Consider the following 20537-nt stretch of genomic DNA (forward strand, 5'->3'; position numbering starts at 1 on the left):
TAAATATAAAATTAAGTGATGGAGGACGTTCCCCAACACCCCGCGCCCCCCCCCCCCCCCACACAGGCGTCATTTCATTGCCCGAAATGACCATCAATTCATTTTTCAAATACCTGAACTTTCTCCCCCACCTTCAATCTTTTGCCTTTGACCCCTTCCCCCCATCCAATAAAAATTGATTTCCCTGCTCCTCCACCCCTCCCGCCCTGAAAATGTTATTACTCCCCCTCCTCCCATCAGATTCGCGCCTTGGAACTCCATATGGAGTTCCTAAGGCACGGGAAGGTCGAACGGAGGCCGTAAAATTGGTGTGGGACGGCAGGTAAGTTATTTTGAATATATTTATTGGGAATCTGCATATGGATATAAAGGGCCTGCCACAAGGCGACGGGGGTGGGGTCCACCAAGGTCCCCACAGCCCTGGTAATATGCGGCGGGCCCTTCTTGACGTCGCGGGTCGAGGCGTGCATCCCCCTGCAGAATTTTACTGGCCCCCATGCCACGACCCACGGCATCGAAGGCCCGGTAAAATTCAACCCTCTCTGTCTAATGGTGTCTATGCTTTCATAAAGCATTTGATAAGTTCTACACAACAGACTTGTGAGCAAAGTTACAGCTTATGGAATAAAAGGAACAGTAGCAACATCGATACAAAATTGACTGAGTGACAGGAAACAGAGAGTAGTGGTTAATGGATGTTTTTCAGACTGGAGGAAGGTTTGTAGTGGAGTTCCCCGAGGGTTGGTGTTAGAATCCTTGCTGTTCCCGATATATGTTAATGACCTAGACCCTGGTGTACAGCGCACAATTTCAAAATTTGCGGATGATACGAAACTTGGAAACATTATGAACTGTGAGGAGGGTAGTGTAGACCAAGAGGACATAGACAGATTGGTGGAATGGGCGGACAAGTGGCAGATGAAAGTTCATGCAGAGAAGTGTCAAATGATTAATTTTGGTCGGAAGAACTTGGGGAGACAATATGAAATAAGGGATGCAATTCAAAAGGGGGTGCGGGAGCAGAGGGACCTGGATTTATATATGCACAAATCATTGAAGGTGGCAGGACAAGATGAGAGAGTACTTAATAGAGCATACAGCATCCTCGGCTTCATTTATTAAGGGGCATAGAGTACAAAAGCAAGGAAGTTTGTTAAACTTGTATAGAACACTGGTTCGGCCTCAACTGGAGTATTGTGTCCAGTTCCGGGTGCCACACTTTAGGAAAGATGTGAAGGCATTAGAGAGATTGCAGAAAAGATTCACAAGAATGGTTCCGGGAAGAGGAATTTCAGTTACGTGGATAGATTGGAGAAGTTGGGACTGTTTTCCTTAGAGAAGAGAAGGTTGAAAGGAGAGAGGTGTTCAAAATCTGAAGGGGTGGTAGAGGCAGGGACCCTCACAACATTTAAGAAGTATTTAGATGAGCACTGGAAATGCCATAGCATACAAAGCTACAGGCCAAGTGCTGGAAAATGGGATTAGAATAGATAGGTGCTTGATGGCCAGCATGGACAAAATGGGCCGAAGGGCCTATTTCTGTGCTGTATAACTCTATGGCTCTATGACTATGACTCAAAATCATGAGGGGTCTGCACAGAGTAGATTGGCAGAAACTGTTCCCATTGGTGGAAGGATCAAGAACAAGAGGGCACAGATTTAAGGTAATTGGCAAAAGAAGCAATGGCAACATGGGAGAAACTTTTTCACGCAGCAAATGGTTAAGATCTGGAATGCACTACCTGAAAGTGTGGTGGAGGCAGGTTCAATCGAGGCATTCAAGGGGGAATTGTATTGTTATCTGAAAAAGAAGAATGTGCAGGGCCACAGGGAGATGGTGAGGGAATGGCACTAGGTAAATTGCTTTTTTGGAGATCCAACGCAGACATGACAGGCCAAATGGCCTCCTTCTGTGCTGTACCAATTCTGTGATTCTGTAATTATTATTTTAGTTGCGTGGCAGACTCGACTGTCTCCCATGTCATGACGAGTGAATGCTTGCCCTGCAGGCAACCTTACATTGCTGGGGTGAGTGGTGATTATATAACAACAAATGATTCATGTGTTTCTTACATTGTATTTTACTGTAGTGTTTTGCCAGTGTGCTTTGTTGAATGATAATTTTCTTTGGTCCACTGACTGGAGATCTGAATTTATATATTTTTTAAAAAGACATCTTTAAAAGACCAGCTAAAAGGATGATTTTGCTGGCAGCTTAAGTTGGCTACTTAATTTTCAACACTGTATCCTACACTGCAATGGTTGTGAGGAGAGAGACGAAATGTCTGCTAATTCCCCAGCAAAAAACAAGACCAGGAAGTTTAAAGGAACTGCCTGTTCTTTTTTGCAAGAGAGAAATACTGCTAACTGCTATGTTTTGAATCACTGAGTGACTGTCATGTGGTTTTTAAGTTGATGTTTTTCTCTGCAGCAAAGGAGAAGTAACTCGACTCTGACATGAGCAGACCCTAAGTGGGGGTTCCTCTCTCTCTCTTTCTACATTCCCGCTTGAAAGCTTTCAAATCCTGCTTGTTGACTGACCACCTTTGCATACTTTGGTTACAATCCAAACTCTCGTTGGAAGAAATCATCCGCATCGCTATCTCCAAGAGATTCACTGAACCTGTCATCCACCTCTTCAAACTAAAAGCCTCAGGACCACCAAATTCAGCTAGAAGCCAGCCTAATCACCAAACTCCTCAGGCTGTATACCTTTGTTTATGGACTCTAACTCAACCAATCTTCCTTTCCCCATTCTGTAACCTATTTGTGCATGTGTAAACCTCTAGTGTGTGTGTGAGAGTGAAAGTTGGTGCGTTGTTTATTATTTTATTAGTTCGGTTTAGGTACAATAAAGTTAACCTCTTTCTCTGTTGACTCAAGAAAACCTGTCAAATTGGTTCTTGTTATGATCATAGCAAGTAAGTAATCAAACACCGACTGAATTGGCCAGTACATCCACTTTAAGAAAGAATTAAACCTGTTGTGGTCAAACAAGGAGAGGAAAAAGAGGGAAGCCCTTCGACCCCTCTTCACCTGACCATAAAAGAAGTTTACGTTCAGCTTTGTATATGGCTATTTTTGTTTCATACATAGGCATTTAATGTACTCTTTAGTTATTATCATATTATACTTGTTACATGCAAAGGGCCCGATGTTGTGATGCGATCCTCTTGCAGTATTAATTTTTCATTAGTAAACTGGTTGTAGACACCTAGTTTACCATTTATTAATATCAAAATCTATTTGATGTCATACTTGCAGAATTTTGTCAGAATATTTTGTAATCAATGCTTGCTCTAAGTATATGATTGTGGCCATTGTACATCATACATGTCTTTCTAAATGATGCTTTTGTTTGTATCATTGGACAACAGTTTTGTTTTGGTTCTTTTTGGGGTTTTTCCCTTTTTCTTTACATACTTGGTGTCCAGTGGAATAAAAGAATCAAATGAACTGGAATCTTCATGTGTTCTGAGTGCTTTTTTCTCTGCCTAACACTACGAATGCTTCAATGCTTCCCTATTTGTCTTAATAGATTTAAGTAATTAGTTATTCAGACCAGGAAACTTCCTGGATTGATCCCTAGCCTGTGCAGTTATCTGATCTCTGGTGGCCTGGTGATGCAGAGACTACAATTGGCCTGAGCCACTCTGAGCTGCTCTTTGCAACAACTGTGAATTTTGCCTGTGATAACCCCCTGCCATGGTTGAATATTGTGCTGACCCATTTTATCAAGGTTTACACATGATTAGCAGTTGTTGGAGTGACCAATGCATGTAGAACTGTACCCTAACAAAGGCAAACACCTTTGGCTGGAGGGAGGGGAGGAAATTGGTGATGTCAAAATTTGAATTTTCTATGGCATTTTTTGAGAAAATGTGTGCAATCAGATCATTTCCCATACTATGGTAATGCTCAGAAATAGTGCCTTAATCAAAGCTCAGTGTCCAAATATTTTGGGATAAAATAGTGGCACTGCCAAGTTCAACAGTAAACACTTTCAATCACTCTCTGTGCTACTCTGCACCCATATCCAATTATGTGAAAACCAGCATGAATCTTTTTTTTTGTTTTTTTCCCCCAAAATTGAACAAGAATCAATAACTGCAAACAAACGGAACATTGTCGCTGTTGTCTGCACTCAGTGGGGTGCAGTATGAACAATGACTGAGTACAAGGGAGGGGCAATCTGTGATTCACTTACCCCATCTTATTGACATGTATCCAAATTGCTATCAGCACGACACCAATCCCCAATGTGGTTTACATTGGCTTTGACACAAAGTGCAAAAACAGACCAAAATGCACTCTTAAGGTCAGATGTAACCGCTAAAAAGCAACAAAGCTGGAAAGCACTTAATATAATTGCTATCAGTATCTGCATGACAGCATACGAAACACAGGATTTCACTGAAGGGATAATTTCCTATGGCTATGCTGCCAGTCATAAAATCATGGACCGCCCACACCTGAGTTTCTGACATGCACTACCATTGGGTGAGGCTCCCTGCCTGCTATGTAAACTGTGTTTATGTGTGGTCAGTAATTCCCACATTATTCTGAAGTGGCTTACCTTGTGAATCAATGAGATGAGCTGGTAAAATTTAAGCCTGCGATCTACAAAAACTTCATAGACAGCTGAAATAGCCAGGACAGTTACGCCTTGCTCCTTCCAGAGCATACTGCAGGCGGCACACATGAAGCTTCCAAACAACCAGGCCCAGCTCCATAGAGAACGTCCTCTGCACCCACAGTGCCGAATGTAACACATTAAAGAAAGGAGGAAGAAGAGCCCAGCTCCGACATCTGCTCGGCCTACAATTCCTGCCACTGCCTCGGTGTGGATAGGGTGTGTTGCAAACAGTAGGCCTGCAATAAATGTCCAATAGCCATCACCAAACAGCACCCGGGAGAAGTTTGTGAAGAAACCAGTGACTGCACTGTGCAACAGCACGTTGACAAAATGATAACCCCAGGGATCCAAACCTCCAAAGGCGCAGTTAAAGCGGAAGGAAAGCGTACACAGTGGGCGGTAGGACTTGTGGCTACCACTGTGTGTAAGAAGGGTTCCCCAAAAGTCATTGTAAAAGATATTCACCCATGGTGTTTCTGGAAGTAGATCTGGGTTGGCTTTAATGGCTCGGCTGGAAGAAAAAAAATAAGTAAAATTAATTACCGCACAAAAAAAGGCTTCTCATTATTCTGGGTGATAGCAATTTAGTAACAGGTCTCTAATCGCATTCCATGTTGTTTTATAAAGATCACCTGCATTTACTGTTCTTTTGGTGCCTAACTGAGTAAAACAGCCAGTATAAGATTGTGATTACTTAAGTCTCTACAATGTAAGGCTTTTTCCTTCATTGTGATGAAACTGTATCCTGAGACCTCACTGGAAAACAGTTGTTTCTTCCTCCTCCGTGTTTTTAATTGCCTCAGTATCACACCTTATTCCTCTTCCTGAAGATAAGCTCTTGCCGTACACCTGAGCCTCTCCCAATGCTGCTTTGCAGGAAAATATACTTCAGACTATGGGTTTTACAGATAGGAATAGTGAGCAGGAACCTGCATCCCAGTAATAAGTTCAAACAGTTTCAGTGTCACATTATTCATGTCTAAGTGGTCTGAAGGAATTGCAATTGGTTACTGTGGATCTGTTAGACAATGAACATGTGATTGGAGCAGTTTCCTGCATAATAGAGGAACTCAAGCAATGATTCATGCTTTCATTACCTCCAGACTCAACTATTCCAATGCTCTCCTTGCTGGCCTCCTATCCTTCACCCTCCATGAACTTGAAGCTCCTCCAAAACTCTGCTGACCGTATCCTAACTCATAACAAGCCTCATTCACCCATCACTCCTGTGCACACTGATCTACATTTTCTCCTGGTCACCAATACCTCAATCTTAAAATTATCCTCCTGTTTAAGTCACTCCATGGCCTCCCCCTGTCCTACAAACCTCCGAGAACTCTATATTCCTCCAACTCTGGTTCTTGTCCATCCCTCTAGCCCCATCCCTCCTTCACACCACCATTCGTGCCATGCCTACAGCTGCCCAGGCCTTAAGCTCTGGGATTTTTTCCCGAAATCTCTTGGCCTCTCCACTGCTCTTTCCTCCTTTAAGACACTGCTTAAAACCTGCCTCTTTGACCAAGCATTTGGTCACCTGTCTTAATGCCTCCTTCTTTGGCTCGGTGCCAGTTTATATCTGATTATGCTATGAAGGTTGTGAAGCATCCTAGGATATCATACTACATTAAAGGTACTGTATCAATGTTGTTGCTGAAAGAACATTAAAAAGTGCGTCTCAGAAAATTTCAGAAACTAATGTAAAAATAAAATAACAAATTAATGAAAATGACATTAATAATGCAAACAAAAAACAGATTAACGGAATGTAATAATGAGGTGGCAGGTTACACAGAGATTTAAGTCAGAAGTTATAACCGTAGGTGATTATTTTTTCACTGTTGATTTTATGAAAGTTTTCGAGTAGAAGTGACAAATTAACTTTGCTCTTTAAATGTTTTCAAGTTAATAAAATATAATTTACTGCATAAATCACGCAACAAATTTGCATGGACTGTTTAAAGGAAATGAATACCATATAGATTATTTCATCTCAGCATGTGAAAGAAGAAGTATCTTGCATTTATTTCCAAGCAGCACACAGCAATCAAGGTCCCACAAATAGCAGTCAGATAAATGACCAGATCATGGGATAGTTTTTCATTTTGGGAGGACTTCTAGAGAGCTGTCCATGCCTTTGAGCTGAGCCTCATTTTAGTTACTGTTGGTGGGCTTTGAATGCTGTAATTCTGGCCATTGTGCGGGCCACAAGTAGTATCTCAAGGGTTGGGGGGGGGTTGGAGCGTGGGGTAGTGGGCAATCATTGAAAGGGCACCGATAGACCAGCAGCAGACCAGAATGTTTTTGAGGAACCAGCAGGAGCCTTAATGCACAAATATCTTAATACTCACTGGGACTGCTTTCTGAGTAGCCTGCAGTGGTTACTTCAATGACTCCTGCTTAGGCTGCTCAATGCCTGGTACCAAGGGTGCAGCATCCACAGCACACACTCTAACCTCTGGTACCTCAAAATAATGTCAGGATCCTATGTTCATCATAGAAACTTGGAAAAATCTAATCAGAAGTCATAAATAAAGTGCAGTGCTGTAGCACTGGCTGGAAATGTGTAATGTCAGTCTGAAAACATTGTGCACCATTATAGGTTGAAAACTACATATCACACTGGTATTTTAGGTTAGGTACTAAGAGCACTTGGAATTCAGCTTTGAAAAATAGACTAATATCTTGAAACATCCACTTTTCAGTATTTCAATGCATATTTCTCCCAATTAAAAAATCTCATTTTCTTCCTCCCCAATTAAGGAGTGCATTAATTGCACTGTGAATCATCGCTGAGAGAATGGGTCAGCCAACCGCTTCCACTTTTCAAACTAACTACATTGAGCGTCCAATTAATACTGTAACCAGCCTTTTAGAGTGCACAAGAGGGATATGTATTAACTATTGCTCTGATTTTTTTTCCTCACGTTGAATTGAGAAGTGCCTCATCATTGCACACTGCCTTCCATGACAGCAATCACCATACAGGAACTATGGATATAAACCCCTGGATAAGGACATTTAAAGTTAGTGTTTATTTCCAATTTCCAAACTTAGTTTTCTCAGTTTTTACTTTTAGCATCAAAACTGAGGGGGATAAAATAATAGGGTAAAATTAGAAACTAAAAAGACAGTTTAAAATAATCACTTCAATGGTCTCAAAAGTTTCCATGATGCAAAATACAAGTAAGACACATTTTACAAGTAAAATGCATTTATTATATTTAGAAAGAAGAAAGAACTTGCATATAGTGCCTTTCATGACCTCAGAATGTTCCAATAAATGACCACATCCAGTGAAGTCCTTTTGAAGTGTAGTCACTGTTGTAATATAGAGAAATGCAGCAGCCATTTCACAAACCGCAAGGATCCACAAACATCAATGAAATACATGAATTGATAAGCTGTTCTGTGATGTTGTTCAGGACAATGGGAGAACCCCTACTCTTTTTCAAATAGTGTCATAGGATCAGTTACGACCACCTTAAACAGCAGATGGTTTAACATTTTATTCAAAAGAAATAATATCTCATCCTCCGTTAATACTGCAGTGAAGTGTCAGCTTAGATTATGTGCTCCAGACTCTGGATTGAGGCTTAAACACATAACTTTTTGACTCTGAAACAGAGACTCTACCAGTGAGCCAAAGCTGATACAACAACAACAAATTATATCTATATAGGGCCTTTAACATAGTAAAATGTCCCAAGGCACTTCACATGAGCATTATAAAATAAAATATGACACCGAGCCACATAAAAAGACAGATGATTTGTGAATAAACAGTGTGTTGCAAAATATATGTTGAAACATGAAAAGTTGTTGCTATAATTAACTTTTGCAATATGTGTTATGAACAGTATATTATCGTAAGTGTGGTGCATCCATCTCGGTAATGGTTATTATCAAAGCTATTTAAAAATATGCATCCTGACAGTATAGATGCCATGTGCAAGCATGTCATAACCTAAATTTTGGATTAAGAATATTAAATATCATTTTTCCCCCTTTAAAGTCAAGAAAAAAAGAATTTTTTATTGATTCACTACCCAAAGAAATAAAGAAATTTATCAGTTAAAAGTTGCCACCTATGGAGTACTACACTGCAATATCAGGCAATATTACTGAGGGCATTTAAGATAAATACTTTTTAATGTAAAATCCCTGGGCTCAATTTAATGAGCGCACCACAAATCGCTGCGGTCTTCCCGTGCTGATGCGCTGTTGCTCAGCCCCCGCGATATTTCGTGCGGAAGCTCATTTAAATGGAGGGGGTGGAGCAGGTACCCCTAATGATGTAGAGGGGGTGACCGCTCCGTCCCCGGCAATGGCATGCGGTACCACCATGCCGGCACGGTGCCATTTTTAAAGGGCTTCACGCCTTTAGAAGAAATTTGAATTTTTAAAATAATATTATGGTGAATTGTGTTAAAAAAAATTTAAATGAAAGCTGGAGGCCCTTTCCCACCATCCCCTCCCACCACCCCCTGCAATGTTTGCTTTTGGGCCTATATCACCAAGAGTAACTTTATTCCAAACCCGAACTTTCTCCCCCAGCCTCGTAACGTTTGCCCTTCAACCCCTTCCCACCATCCCCACAGCCAATACAAAGTGTTTTCCCCACTCCCCCCACCTCTCCCCCCACCCCCACTCTGATAATTTCACTCCTCCCCCCTCCCCACCAGTGTCATGCCTTGGAACTCCAAACGGAGTTCCAAGGACACTGGGGGTGGAATATTGTAGTGGGATAGCCGTCGCTACCAGGTCAGTAATTATTCTTCAATTTTATTACTATTTGCATATGAAAATGAGGGCCCGCCCCCACAGTGAGGCCTCACCACCACCAGTAAAATGCGGCGGGGCCTTCCTAGTGTCAGGGATCATGGCAGGCCTCTCCCAGAAGAATTTTCCAGACCCCCCCACCATGACCCCCGATGCCGGAGGGCTAGTAAAATTCAGCCCCCAGTGACCTCAAAGCATTTTTTCAAGTAATTAAAATAACATGGCCTAGAGATTAATTTGGCCTGACTTGGCGATGCATGACCAGAGGCCGTGCATACTGAGCTCAGAAGATCGATGGCAAATGTCAATGTCAGGCCTTCTGTTTTGCCAGTCACAGCAAGGAGCCAGGGAGAGAGGATTTAGGGGCTCAGGGAGATCGTGACTCCTGTGGAGTCGGTGAGGTGGTGGAGGTTGTGCTCCTGCTCCTCCTGACTCCAGAGGATAGGTTTTTTTAACAATGCATATGTAATCATTGCTCATAGTTGACAGCCATTGAAGGATGCTGAGCAAGGTAGGCCCGACAGCTGCCCTACTCATTGCTGACGAATTTCTCAATGAGTGTTATATATACAAATTTGCATATTTAAGTGGTTTTTCAAGCATCCACCCAAGATACCCCCCAAAAAAATCCCCACAAATTTAGCAGTGGGATCAACAACTGCACCTATTAGCTGTAGACTGTTTCACTGCTAAATTGTTATGATTTGCCTTAGAACCAAAAAATGAGTGCAGTCCATACCGATTTCTACCCCATTCGTTTTCAGTGATCATAAGTGCCTGAAGCTTGTGTTCCAGCATTACTTTTCTGAATGTAAACACAAATGAATTATTACCATGCCAATAATATATGTCATTGTTCTGTTGTAATACTCAGTATCAGCCTGAAAATATTTTGGCAAGATAGTGGGATTTGTTGTGTATACATAAAATATAATTTAGCTCTCGTCAAGCAAATGAATTCTGCTCAGTTATTTTCCATTACATCTGTAATAATTTCTGGAATGTTTTTTCTTTTAACATGAGTGTGAGAGAAATTTATTTCTATTGGGAATAAACTTCCACTCGTGGAACTGGTTGGCAATTTGTCACTTCAACTGCAGCACATGGGTTCAAACCAGAATCATGCAGACAAGATCATGACTGCGTTCTTTGAGGGCCATTAAGGGCCTTAAGGGAAATTAGTGCAGGCAGTATTAATGCATTTCCCAGTGAATGCAAGACTACCAGTGCAAAATTCAATGTCAGAGGGTGTGCAATCATTTCCTTTCCATTGTAGTCAATGAGGTTGATTTCACCAGGCAGGCAACGGTGATAGTGGGTCAATTCTAAGGGCAGGATTTTTAGGTCCCGATGGGAAGGGGAATGGAGGTGGGCAGACACTAAAAATAGTGCCACTAGCCAGCGTGCTGGTTTCACGGGCCCATTCCCGCCACCGCTGATTTTCCCGAGGACAGGGAACAAGGAAACCTGCCCAATTCGGGAATGAGGCCAATTAATCCAATTATCTTATTGTAAGCTCATTAAGGGCCAGCTTGGGACTTTGGAAGGAGTGCATGTGTTGCACAATGGATCAGGGACAGACCAGGTGCATGGAGATGGCAACACAACAGGAAGTCAGTCATGGTCGCACCATGCTACTAGGTGGATCCATAAAAGGGAGCATGGCTGAGAGGGGTACTCTCGCATTGGCACACAGATCAGAGGCTGCAGGGAGAGTGGTCTGTATGCGCTCGGACACTGCAGAAGGTCATGGCCCTCCTGGCATCGTGCGGGATATAAGAGGAAGGGGTTAAGTTTCCAGACATTATTAAGAATGCAGCTGAGCGCAAGGAAAGCAGCAGCTGGTAAAAGGAGAATGATTCTCAGATCTTGGGATCTAGTGGCAATAAGGATCAACATCCTCAGCAGCAGAGGCAGAGCCCCAGGCATGAGGAGAACAGAGGAGAGGAATGAGGAGCAGTAAGGCAACAGAGGCTATACCCTCAGCTTCGGATCTACTGCTGAAGACAGAGTTACCTGGACATGTCAAAGAACCAGTGCCACAGGAGACTGTGCCTATCCAAGCAGATGGTCACTGAGATTTGTGCCGTCATTGCAGAAGACCTCACACCTCGCAGCACTGTTCTCCATGTCCTGACAGTAGCCATCGAAGTCACTGTGGCCTTGATTCTATTCACCTCTGGCTCCTTCCAAGGATCAACTGTGGACCTTTGTGGCATCTTGCAAGTGGCTGCACACTACTGCATCTTGTAGGCCTCTCTGAGGCCCGATTTGCAACAGCTGGACATTACATCCAATTTCAGACAGATGGAGCAGGTTTTGCCTCCATCGCTGGATTCTCCCAGGTGCAGGGCATCATCGATTGCACCCATGTGACTATCAAGGCACCCAGTGACTGGCCAGCTTGAATATAAGTTAACACACTGTTGAATATGTAAATAGTTTAGTGTACATCACCACAGTAAGTGATGCAAGCCGACATGTGATACAGTAGTTGGAGCAGTGTTATTCAATAGTTTGCACATGTATCTTAGAGCTCTCCTGCAATTCTATTATGTTGTAATAAAGATCCTTACATTCAACTTACCATTCATCCTCAGAGTTCTTGGTACATTTGTGTTGAGAACTCAATAACACAATATGGTGGCAGTAGAACACAATAGAGTAGCATCGATGCAGAGTTGCTCAACATGCCTGTAACGATGTTTGATGCATGACAGAGATCACAAGCCTGACATTGAGGATGATGGTTTCCCCCATGGAAAACCATAAAGCCTGGGACAACACTGCAGATCGCTGGAGGAAGCGGCAGCGATGCAACACAGGGTCCAATTTGAGGACCACCCTCAAATTTGGTACTCCAGGGGAGTGTGAGTAAACAAAGGGGTAGTTTATCCAAACGGTGGTCAGCAGAAAAGGCAGTAATTGGGCAGAATTGGGCTCAAAAAAGGCAAAAGAGAGTCGGGGCCACGATATTGCACCGCCAATACGCGTCGTGGTTTTCCAGCCAAAAATGCTTTGTGGGCAGAGCCTTCCCGAGCAGAGGCTGAAAGCCCATGATGCAACCACAGAGCTCAGGGTGTGGCAGAAGTCCAACACTGCAGACCTGCTTTTAAAAAGAAAATAATTGAAGGGGAAAGATCTGGCACAGAATTCTTGTAAACAACAAGATTTGACATCATGGCCACAAAATACCCAGCGATGCACTGGAATGTTTCAGATATCCTCCATAAATTCCAACTCTTCAAACAGTATATGGAGTTATGCTTTTTAGATCTTGCAGTCACAGAACTCAATAAGCAAGCAATTAAGATAAAGATTACAATTGGCAATGAAGGACTCCATCACATCCACCCTTCTGGATTGTCAGAAGCAGACCAGAAAGACCCACCAAAACTCTGGACAACGTTAGAAGATCAACTGAAGGTCTAGGTCAATTTCAGTTTCCATCGACCAGAACTGATGGCCTACAGACAACAACCGAAATAAACTATCGAGCAATTTGTCAGCAGATGCCCTTAAAAAGGGAAAGACTGTGACTTTTCAGATGCAGAATTGTCCGGGAGGATAATGGAGCTGATAACTGCATTAACTCCAGTAGAGGAATTCCAAAAAGATCTGCTGGATGTGGAAAAACGATACGACACCGAAAATCTCCTCAAGGATGGCAGAATGTACGAAGCCATAGCTGCAAGCAGGCAGTATATACATGCGCTTAGAGCAGCAACAACCAAAGGTGAGGTAGCCAAGACACCTCGACAGGGCAAGGCATGTGGCAAGTGCGGTCTGATGCATCAGCCAAGAAACTGTCTTGCATACCTGCAAGGTGTGTGGTCTAAATGGATACTGGCCAAGACTGTGTAGAAAATCTGGCAATGAAGATGTGGTCAAAAGCCATGGCAAGCCACAGCTCAATAAGAAACACATTACCCAGTGGCAAGAACAGAAAAGAGTTCAACAAATAACCAGTTTAAACACAGGCATGTCCATGAGGTAGGCAAAGACCTGGACAGCAAAGAAGGCACTGAAAATGAACAGTTTTCCATACAGTGACAGTCACACACCACATGGATGCAATCACCCAACTGGAAGCCTTCACTACAATTGAAATCATACATCCAAACAAGAGTGGCAAATACAAGCTATGACTGAAGGTAGATACTGGGATACTGCAGATACTCAAAGACATGTACCTAGCGAAGTGAGAGTCAACAAGAGCTAGACTCACTGCATATAATGGTTCAGCAATATGCTACATGGGAGCATTGACACTGGAGTGCAGATATGGAAATTCTGTATGGTCACCACAAGTCTTCTGTGTTGTTGACACCAATGGTCCAGCAGTAGCAGGACTACCATGATGCAGTGAACCCTTGATCGTGATGATTCACGAGATCAGTAATGTGCCAATGCTACAAATTCAAGGTAAATGTGGCCCCATTCAGTCCATTCAGGATTTGCAACAGAAGTACCCGGACAGATTTGATACCATGGGCAGTTTAGTAGGACATGCTGTTCTTCATTTGAAAGATGATGTAGGTCCCTCCATTGATCCATCACAGAAGAGCAATGACCACATCAAGGACAAGCTAAAAGCTGAGCTTGGCATGATGGAAGGACAAGGGATCATTCACTGTGTTCAGCAACACATTGACTGGTATAGCACTGTGATTATGAAAGATAGTATCATTAGAGTAGGTCGAGATCCGAGCAGGTTAAACCAAGTGCTCAAAAGATGTCCTCACAAAATTCCTACTTTAGAGTTAAATCCAAGATTTGTGAGAGCCAAGTTTTTCTCGAAGTTGAGTGCAAAACATGGATACTGCTCAATTCACCTTTCTGAAGATTCACAGGAACTAACAACTTTCAGAACACCATTTGGGAGGTATTGCTTTCTATAGTTGCCATTTGGTCTGACAGTAAGTCAAGATCTGTTCCAACAGCATATGGATTGCATTACTGCTAGTGTTCCTGAATGCATTGCAGATGACATAGCAGTCATGGGAAGTACTAGGGAAGAGCATGACAAGAATCTTCATATGTTAATGGGGATCGCCAGAAGAGAAGGTCTCGTGTTTGATAGCAAAAAAATGTGCAATGTGAACCACATCAACTTTTTCAGGTCAATCTATTCTGACCCTGGAATACGACAGGATCCCAGTAAAGTTGAGGATGTACAATCAATGCCTACTCCTCAAGACAAGGAAGATTTACAGAGATGTTTATGTTTGTTTAACTTTTTAGCACCATAAATCTCAAATTTCTCTGAGAAAGCATCATCACTGCGTGAACTTCTCAAGAAAGATACATCATTCATTCTTGTGGCACGAAGATCATCAGCATGTATTTGACTCGTTAAAACAGTCATTTTCTGCAAACAAGAAGACATACCACTAGATGTCCAAGTAGATGAAATAGATGTAGAATTAGAAGTTGTTTACAATATTGACCTCATGCGATTTGGACAGAAGAAACGTGAAGAGCTCCAAGAAGAGACTTTCAAAGATCCTGTCCCAAAGACATTATGGCAGCTAATCATCAGTAGATGGCCAGACACAATGTAAGAGGTTCCCATAGACCTCAGAACCTTTTGGTCATATCATGGCGAATTAGAAATATCCAGTGGCGTTATTTTTAAATTGGATCAAGGTCACATGAGCATTGAAAAGTCGAGACGACTTGCATGTGAGACAGTTTCTTGGCCCAGAATCAATAGCGACATAGAACGAGCAGTGAGGATGTGCGATGCATGTCAAGAGCATCAACCAAGCCAGCACAGAGAGCCACTTCATCCTCATGATGTTCCATCACATCCATGGTCAAGGATTGCCACTGACCTATTTACCATCAAAGGTGACAACTTTCTACTCATCACTGACTACTGCTCCAAGATCCCTATCATTCGCCAACTGATGAATACATCAAGCACATCAATAGCATACACAATAAGCCCAATTTTTAGTCTTTTTGGTTCCCCAGAGGAGATAGTGTCAGATAACGATCCACAGTAACACTGGTAAGCCATTTCAAGACATGTACGCAAAGTGGGTTGTAAATCATGTTATATCATCCCCGCATTATCCAAGGTCAAATGGCAGAAAGAAAGGTGCGTACAGTAAGTCATTAATTCTGAAATGTAGAGACCCCAACCAAGACATTCAAATAGCAATGTTGCACCTACGAGCAACACTCCTGGGTACAGGATTACCATCCCCAGCAGAAATCATGTTCAGAAGACAAGTCAGGGCAACTCTTCCGAGTCATCACTTGTTAAGATCATCGTCAAACCAAGACAAATTATTGGTGAGACAAGAAAAAAATTTAAATCACACATGACAAGTATGCAGGCATGCAGTTACCTCCTCTACAGATCGGACAAAAGGTCAGAGTGATATACCTGCAAGAGAAGACATTGTTCCCTGCGGAAGTGTCAAGGATCTGTAACAAATCTATAACAAGCCACGGTCAGACAAAGTGACCACCCCGAATGGAGCGATGTTGAGAAGGAATGGATGTCAGCTTTGCACGAATGTCTTGAAATGGCTTACCGGTGTACTGTAGATGTCAACTGAGAGAGTTATCTAACAACATCATGCCTGACACTCCTATAGCGACAAGAATATATTCACGTTCAAGTCCTAAGAATGGAATTCAGAAAAATTACACGTACAACACTCAAGTACAAGATTATTGTCAGTCCAAACCTACATGTCAAGATAAAAGAATTGACAATTCAAAATCTCTGCAAAGTTTCACAGTTACAAGATCAAGTTGAGTTAGCAGACCACTTGCACATTTCAGAGACACTTGATTAATAGCTGTGAGAGTCAATACATGTGTAAATATTGTTTACAACTATCCTATTTCATTATGTACATAATTTATAATTCATAAAATTTCCATTTAAGGAAAGGGGGATGTTGTGATATTGCTTTAACACACTGTTGAAGATGTAAATAGTTTAGTATACATCATCACAGGAAGTGATGCAAGCCAACATGTGATATAGTATTTGGAGCAGTGTTAGTCAACAGTCAGCACATGTATCTCAGAGCTCTCCTGAAATTCTGTTATTTCGTTATAAAGAACCCTTCATTCAACTTATCTTTCATCCTCAGGTTGTTAGGTACATTTATGTTGAGATCTCAATAACACAACAAGAAGGGCTTCCACTCCCTCAACATTCAGCTGGTCTGCGACTACATCAAGAGCTCGCTTTCCTGGCAGCTGCCAAGACTCCTTCATCCTCCGACAGTCCAGGGTTCCGCAGCTTTTCATTCCACCCTCCACTCAACTACGTGGATGGATTTTAGGGGTCAAGGGATAGCTGCTTATCCCTTTACATCGCCCTGAAACGGAGTCACAGAAGCACTACAACTGAAGCGATCAGCCCACAAGCACCACCATCGAGCAGGCCAGCGGAATTCTGAAGATATGGTTCCAGAGCCTGGAACCAGAGTCAGGTGTCAGGAGTCAGGCAAGGGTCTTGCACATTGTGGTGGTCTGCTGCATTCGCAATAACATGGCCCTCCCAGAGAGGTCTGGACCTTAATGAGGGTGAGGCCCTGGAACGACACAGCTCATCGAGGAAGAGGAAGAGCAGGACGTGGAGGAGCAGGAAGAACAGGAGGAAGATGCAGAACAGAGCGGTGCCCCGGCTGCACAGGGAGGTGGCCGGGCCCAGCGCAGAACTTGAGGGTCTCGTCAGGATGCTGTCAATATCAGGAATCATCAGATCCAGGCGTGTTTCAGCTGAACCCTTCTAATCCAGAGGGACGGCATGGTCTGGAACTAACTTTGAGCTGCCTGTGAGAGCATTTCCATTGAAGCCACAGCCTTGAATAGATCCACTCTTACAGCCAATGAATGATGCACATCTGTCTAGAGATCTCTCTGTTCCCCTTCAAAGTCTTTGGCTTCCCTTCATTATCACTTCCCTCTTTTCCAGTCTCGCCATTAAAGAATGAAAGATCACACATCTGGTGTCATGTGTCAATATTTACAGTGTGTTCAAGAAGTTAAAATGTGCACATTTACCCCACTGACCCACTCAGTGCTCTGATCGATGTGGTGGCCTCTGCCCTCGATCACTTCTACGCGGTGCTCCCTTTGTGGCCTCGGATCTGGTAGAGGTAGCCTGCTCGCATGCATCTGCTTGCAGCTGAGATGCATGTGGTGGTTGTCTTCATTCTGGAGGTACCAGTGGGGACACTTTCAGAAGCTGCTGCACCGGCGTCAATGCAGGGACAGCCTTCATCCCTGGGCCCTGCGAGATAAATGATCCCTATGTCAGAGGGGCAAAGGAGGCCAATGATGATGATAATGAGGGATAGCACCCTCATTGTCCTCAGTCACTTTCTCAGCCCTTAGCTGGCACTCCGGATGGCTGAAGGGGAGCACCAGTTGGGGCACAACTGGTATCAACTCCATGAATCTTTGTGCCATCAGCACCACTGACCGGTCAAGCTACAGAGTGTGGCATGCAGTCTGTGCATGTCAGTGCGCTGTGCCTCCATCCAATCCAAGTGCTGCTGCGAATGGCTCTCCATAAGGTTGACCACACTCTCAACAGAGGAGCTCATGCATTCAAAGCTCTGAAGCAGTGTGGCACACATGAGCTGCAGGGACTCCTCCATTCTCAGCCCATGACCCTGGGAACTCTGAGATGTGGATCCACATCTGTTGCTGCTGATCTAAGTATAGTCTCCTTTCCTCTGACTCCCGAGGCTCTGCATCTGCACCTAGCTGAACAAGGCTGTGTCCTCCATCCTCTGAGGGGTACTGCCCACAGCTGCCTCTGCCTCTCTCACCTCTTCCTACTCAGTCGTATCATACTCTTCACCCAGTGCCACACTATCTAATCGCGCGTGAGGACCCACCAATGTGAGTATATCTGTGCTGTTGGCGGGTGCACTTGTACGATTTGACTGTACTGGCTCTGTTGTCTCAGTTTCTTGCGAGTGGCCTAGTGCTGTCACAGGACTCAGGCATTCCTCTCCATGTTAGAACCTGTGGGAGAGATCTTGAGAACTAGTCTTTGAGAGCAGAAGCCTCTACAGTGCTGACGCCTCCCCCATTGCAGCTGAGTCTTCGGCATGCTTCATACAGGGAGGAATGCACACCATCCCTTTTATGTACTGATTGCAATATCTTTTCACCCTCTCCATCAGGAATTCCCATCTCTATTTCCGTGACTTGCTCCTATGGGGCCACCCTTGCGATCTCCATAGTTTCCCCATCAAAGGCAGTCACGATGTGGAATCAGGGCACTCCTCCTCCTGTCAGAGCCCTTTCTCGGGCATTGTGAACAAAAAAGAGAGAAAAAGAGATAAGGCACTGCTGCCCTCTGTGACCAATGCCACTGGCTTATTGACATATGAAGCTGCATGTATCAGTGCTGGCATGTCCTCAACTGTGCTATGGCTCTGAGTCTTGTTGAGGGGTCAGTAACTACCCTAGGCACTCACCCCTCCCATGTTCTGAAGCAGCAGCCTCCTCAGCTGGAGTGTCTGCTGGAGGGTGAACACCCAGAGGCCTGTCATCATGGTCTGGCATTGCACTCACCTTGCCAGAGCAAAGAAGGTCATTGAACCTCTTACAGCACTGGACCCAGTTCCTATGGACCACACTTCTGCTGTTGACAGTCTCAGCCACCTGCAGCCATGCCAGCTTTGTTTGGGTGGATGACCTCTCTTTCCATCCTCCAGAAATAGGACCTCCATCCTGTCCCTTACTGTCACCAGAAGGACCTTGAGGTCAGCATCGGAGAATCGAGGGGCAGCCATGCCCTGGGTGGCAGGCCTCCTAAAACCTTGGTGTATCCATTCTTTCAGTCAATTGACAGCCACAGTAGTGGCTGCCCTGCTGCCTTTAAACGGGGCCTTCCTGCAGGGTCCTGCCTCCATCCCGCAGCTGCGCCCGCTGATTGCCACCCAACCTGTCATCTAGCCAATTAGCAGCCCGGCCCTGCAAAAATCGTAGCCTATGACTTCATCCACCACCCCCTGCTCCCCGCCCTGCCCTCCCCAGGGTTGGGGCAGGACCCAAAAATATGCCGATGCCAGTTTCTAAATCCCTCTTAAGGGCCTTGATTGGCCTGGGGCGGGCAGGCCGTTTCTTGCCGCCGGTAAAATTGCAGCAGGGGTGGGAAAGCATCAGGAATGGCACTCCTGCCTCCCACTCAATTTTACAACCCCCCCCCCCCCCCCCAACGCTGACACCAGCCTGCTCCTGTGTGGGGTGGGGGGGAGGGGCGGGTGAATGGGGTGTAAAATTCCAGCCTAGGTGTCTGAGGGACTCTCTTGCCATAAATAGATAGCTCTGGATGCTCTTTTTCATCCATCTATTTTGAATGTCTCATTGACAGATTACTACCTGCGGTTACCTTAGTGGTCATTGTATCACCTTGTTCAACATAGTTTGGTGACATTCTGGTTCCACTCCATTTAATTAGACCACTTTGTTTGATTTTATACGTCACCTGACTTGACTTCTCAATGGAAAGGAAGTTCAGGCAGCATGCAAAATGGGCGGTCGACCCACTGCCATTTGTTTCCCGCCTGGTGCGACAGTTAAAATCGACCCCGACAGAACAGAAGATCAGCTGGCAATAAAACCAGCAATTTTACACCACCAGCAGAGTTGAATTTCACCCACTATGATACAAAACTGCTCTGACCTTTACCACAAGCAACACTAATTTGTCAAACTGATCTGGAAAAGGCATAAGGGTAAATTGCTTGCAGTGCAAAAAATGTCAGGCTGATATATATAGCTTAGCGGTTCATATCCTGAATCACTATCCTTGAGGTACTTGGACGAACTCATCTTTATGTACTTAAAGAAGTACGGGAGCTGGGGGAATTTAAATTTAACTAATTAATAAATCTGGAATTAAATGCTAGTCTCATTAATGGTGATCATGAAACTACTGGATTGTCATAAAAACCCATTCAGTTCAGTAATGTCCTTCAGGGGAGTAAAACTGCTGTCCTAACCTGGTCTGGCCTATGCGTGACTCCAGATCCACAGCAATGTGGCTGACTCTTAACTGCCCTCTGAAATGACATAGCAAGCCAGTCAGTTGTATCAAACCACTACAGAAAAAAAGCACTGCGAGTGT

The 20537-nt window shown here is 43.9% G+C and overlaps 1 protein-coding gene across 3 annotated transcripts in view; it reads right to left on the reverse strand.

Moving 5' to 3' along the window:
- Positions 1–20537, reverse strand: part of LOC137379512 (protein O-mannosyl-transferase TMTC2-like) — a 185209-nt gene that overhangs the window by 116067 nt on the left and 48605 nt on the right. Inside the window, exon 2 of one of the 3 annotated variants that reach the window (XM_068050449.1) lies at positions 5102–5147. The exons of 1 other annotated variant lie outside the window; for it this stretch is intronic. In XM_068050449.1, the coding sequence (XP_067906550.1) occupies positions 5102–5147 (46 nt within the window). Of the gene's footprint in view, positions 1–4576; positions 5148–20537 lie in introns of all 3 variants that reach the window. One more of the 3 variants, XM_068050448.1, reaches the window with a different exon arrangement.

This window comes from Heterodontus francisci, chromosome 18, assembly GCF_036365525.1.
Source record: "Heterodontus francisci isolate sHetFra1 chromosome 18, sHetFra1.hap1, whole genome shotgun sequence".
In the NCBI taxonomy this organism is placed as follows: Eukaryota; Metazoa; Chordata; class Chondrichthyes; order Heterodontiformes; family Heterodontidae; genus Heterodontus; species Heterodontus francisci.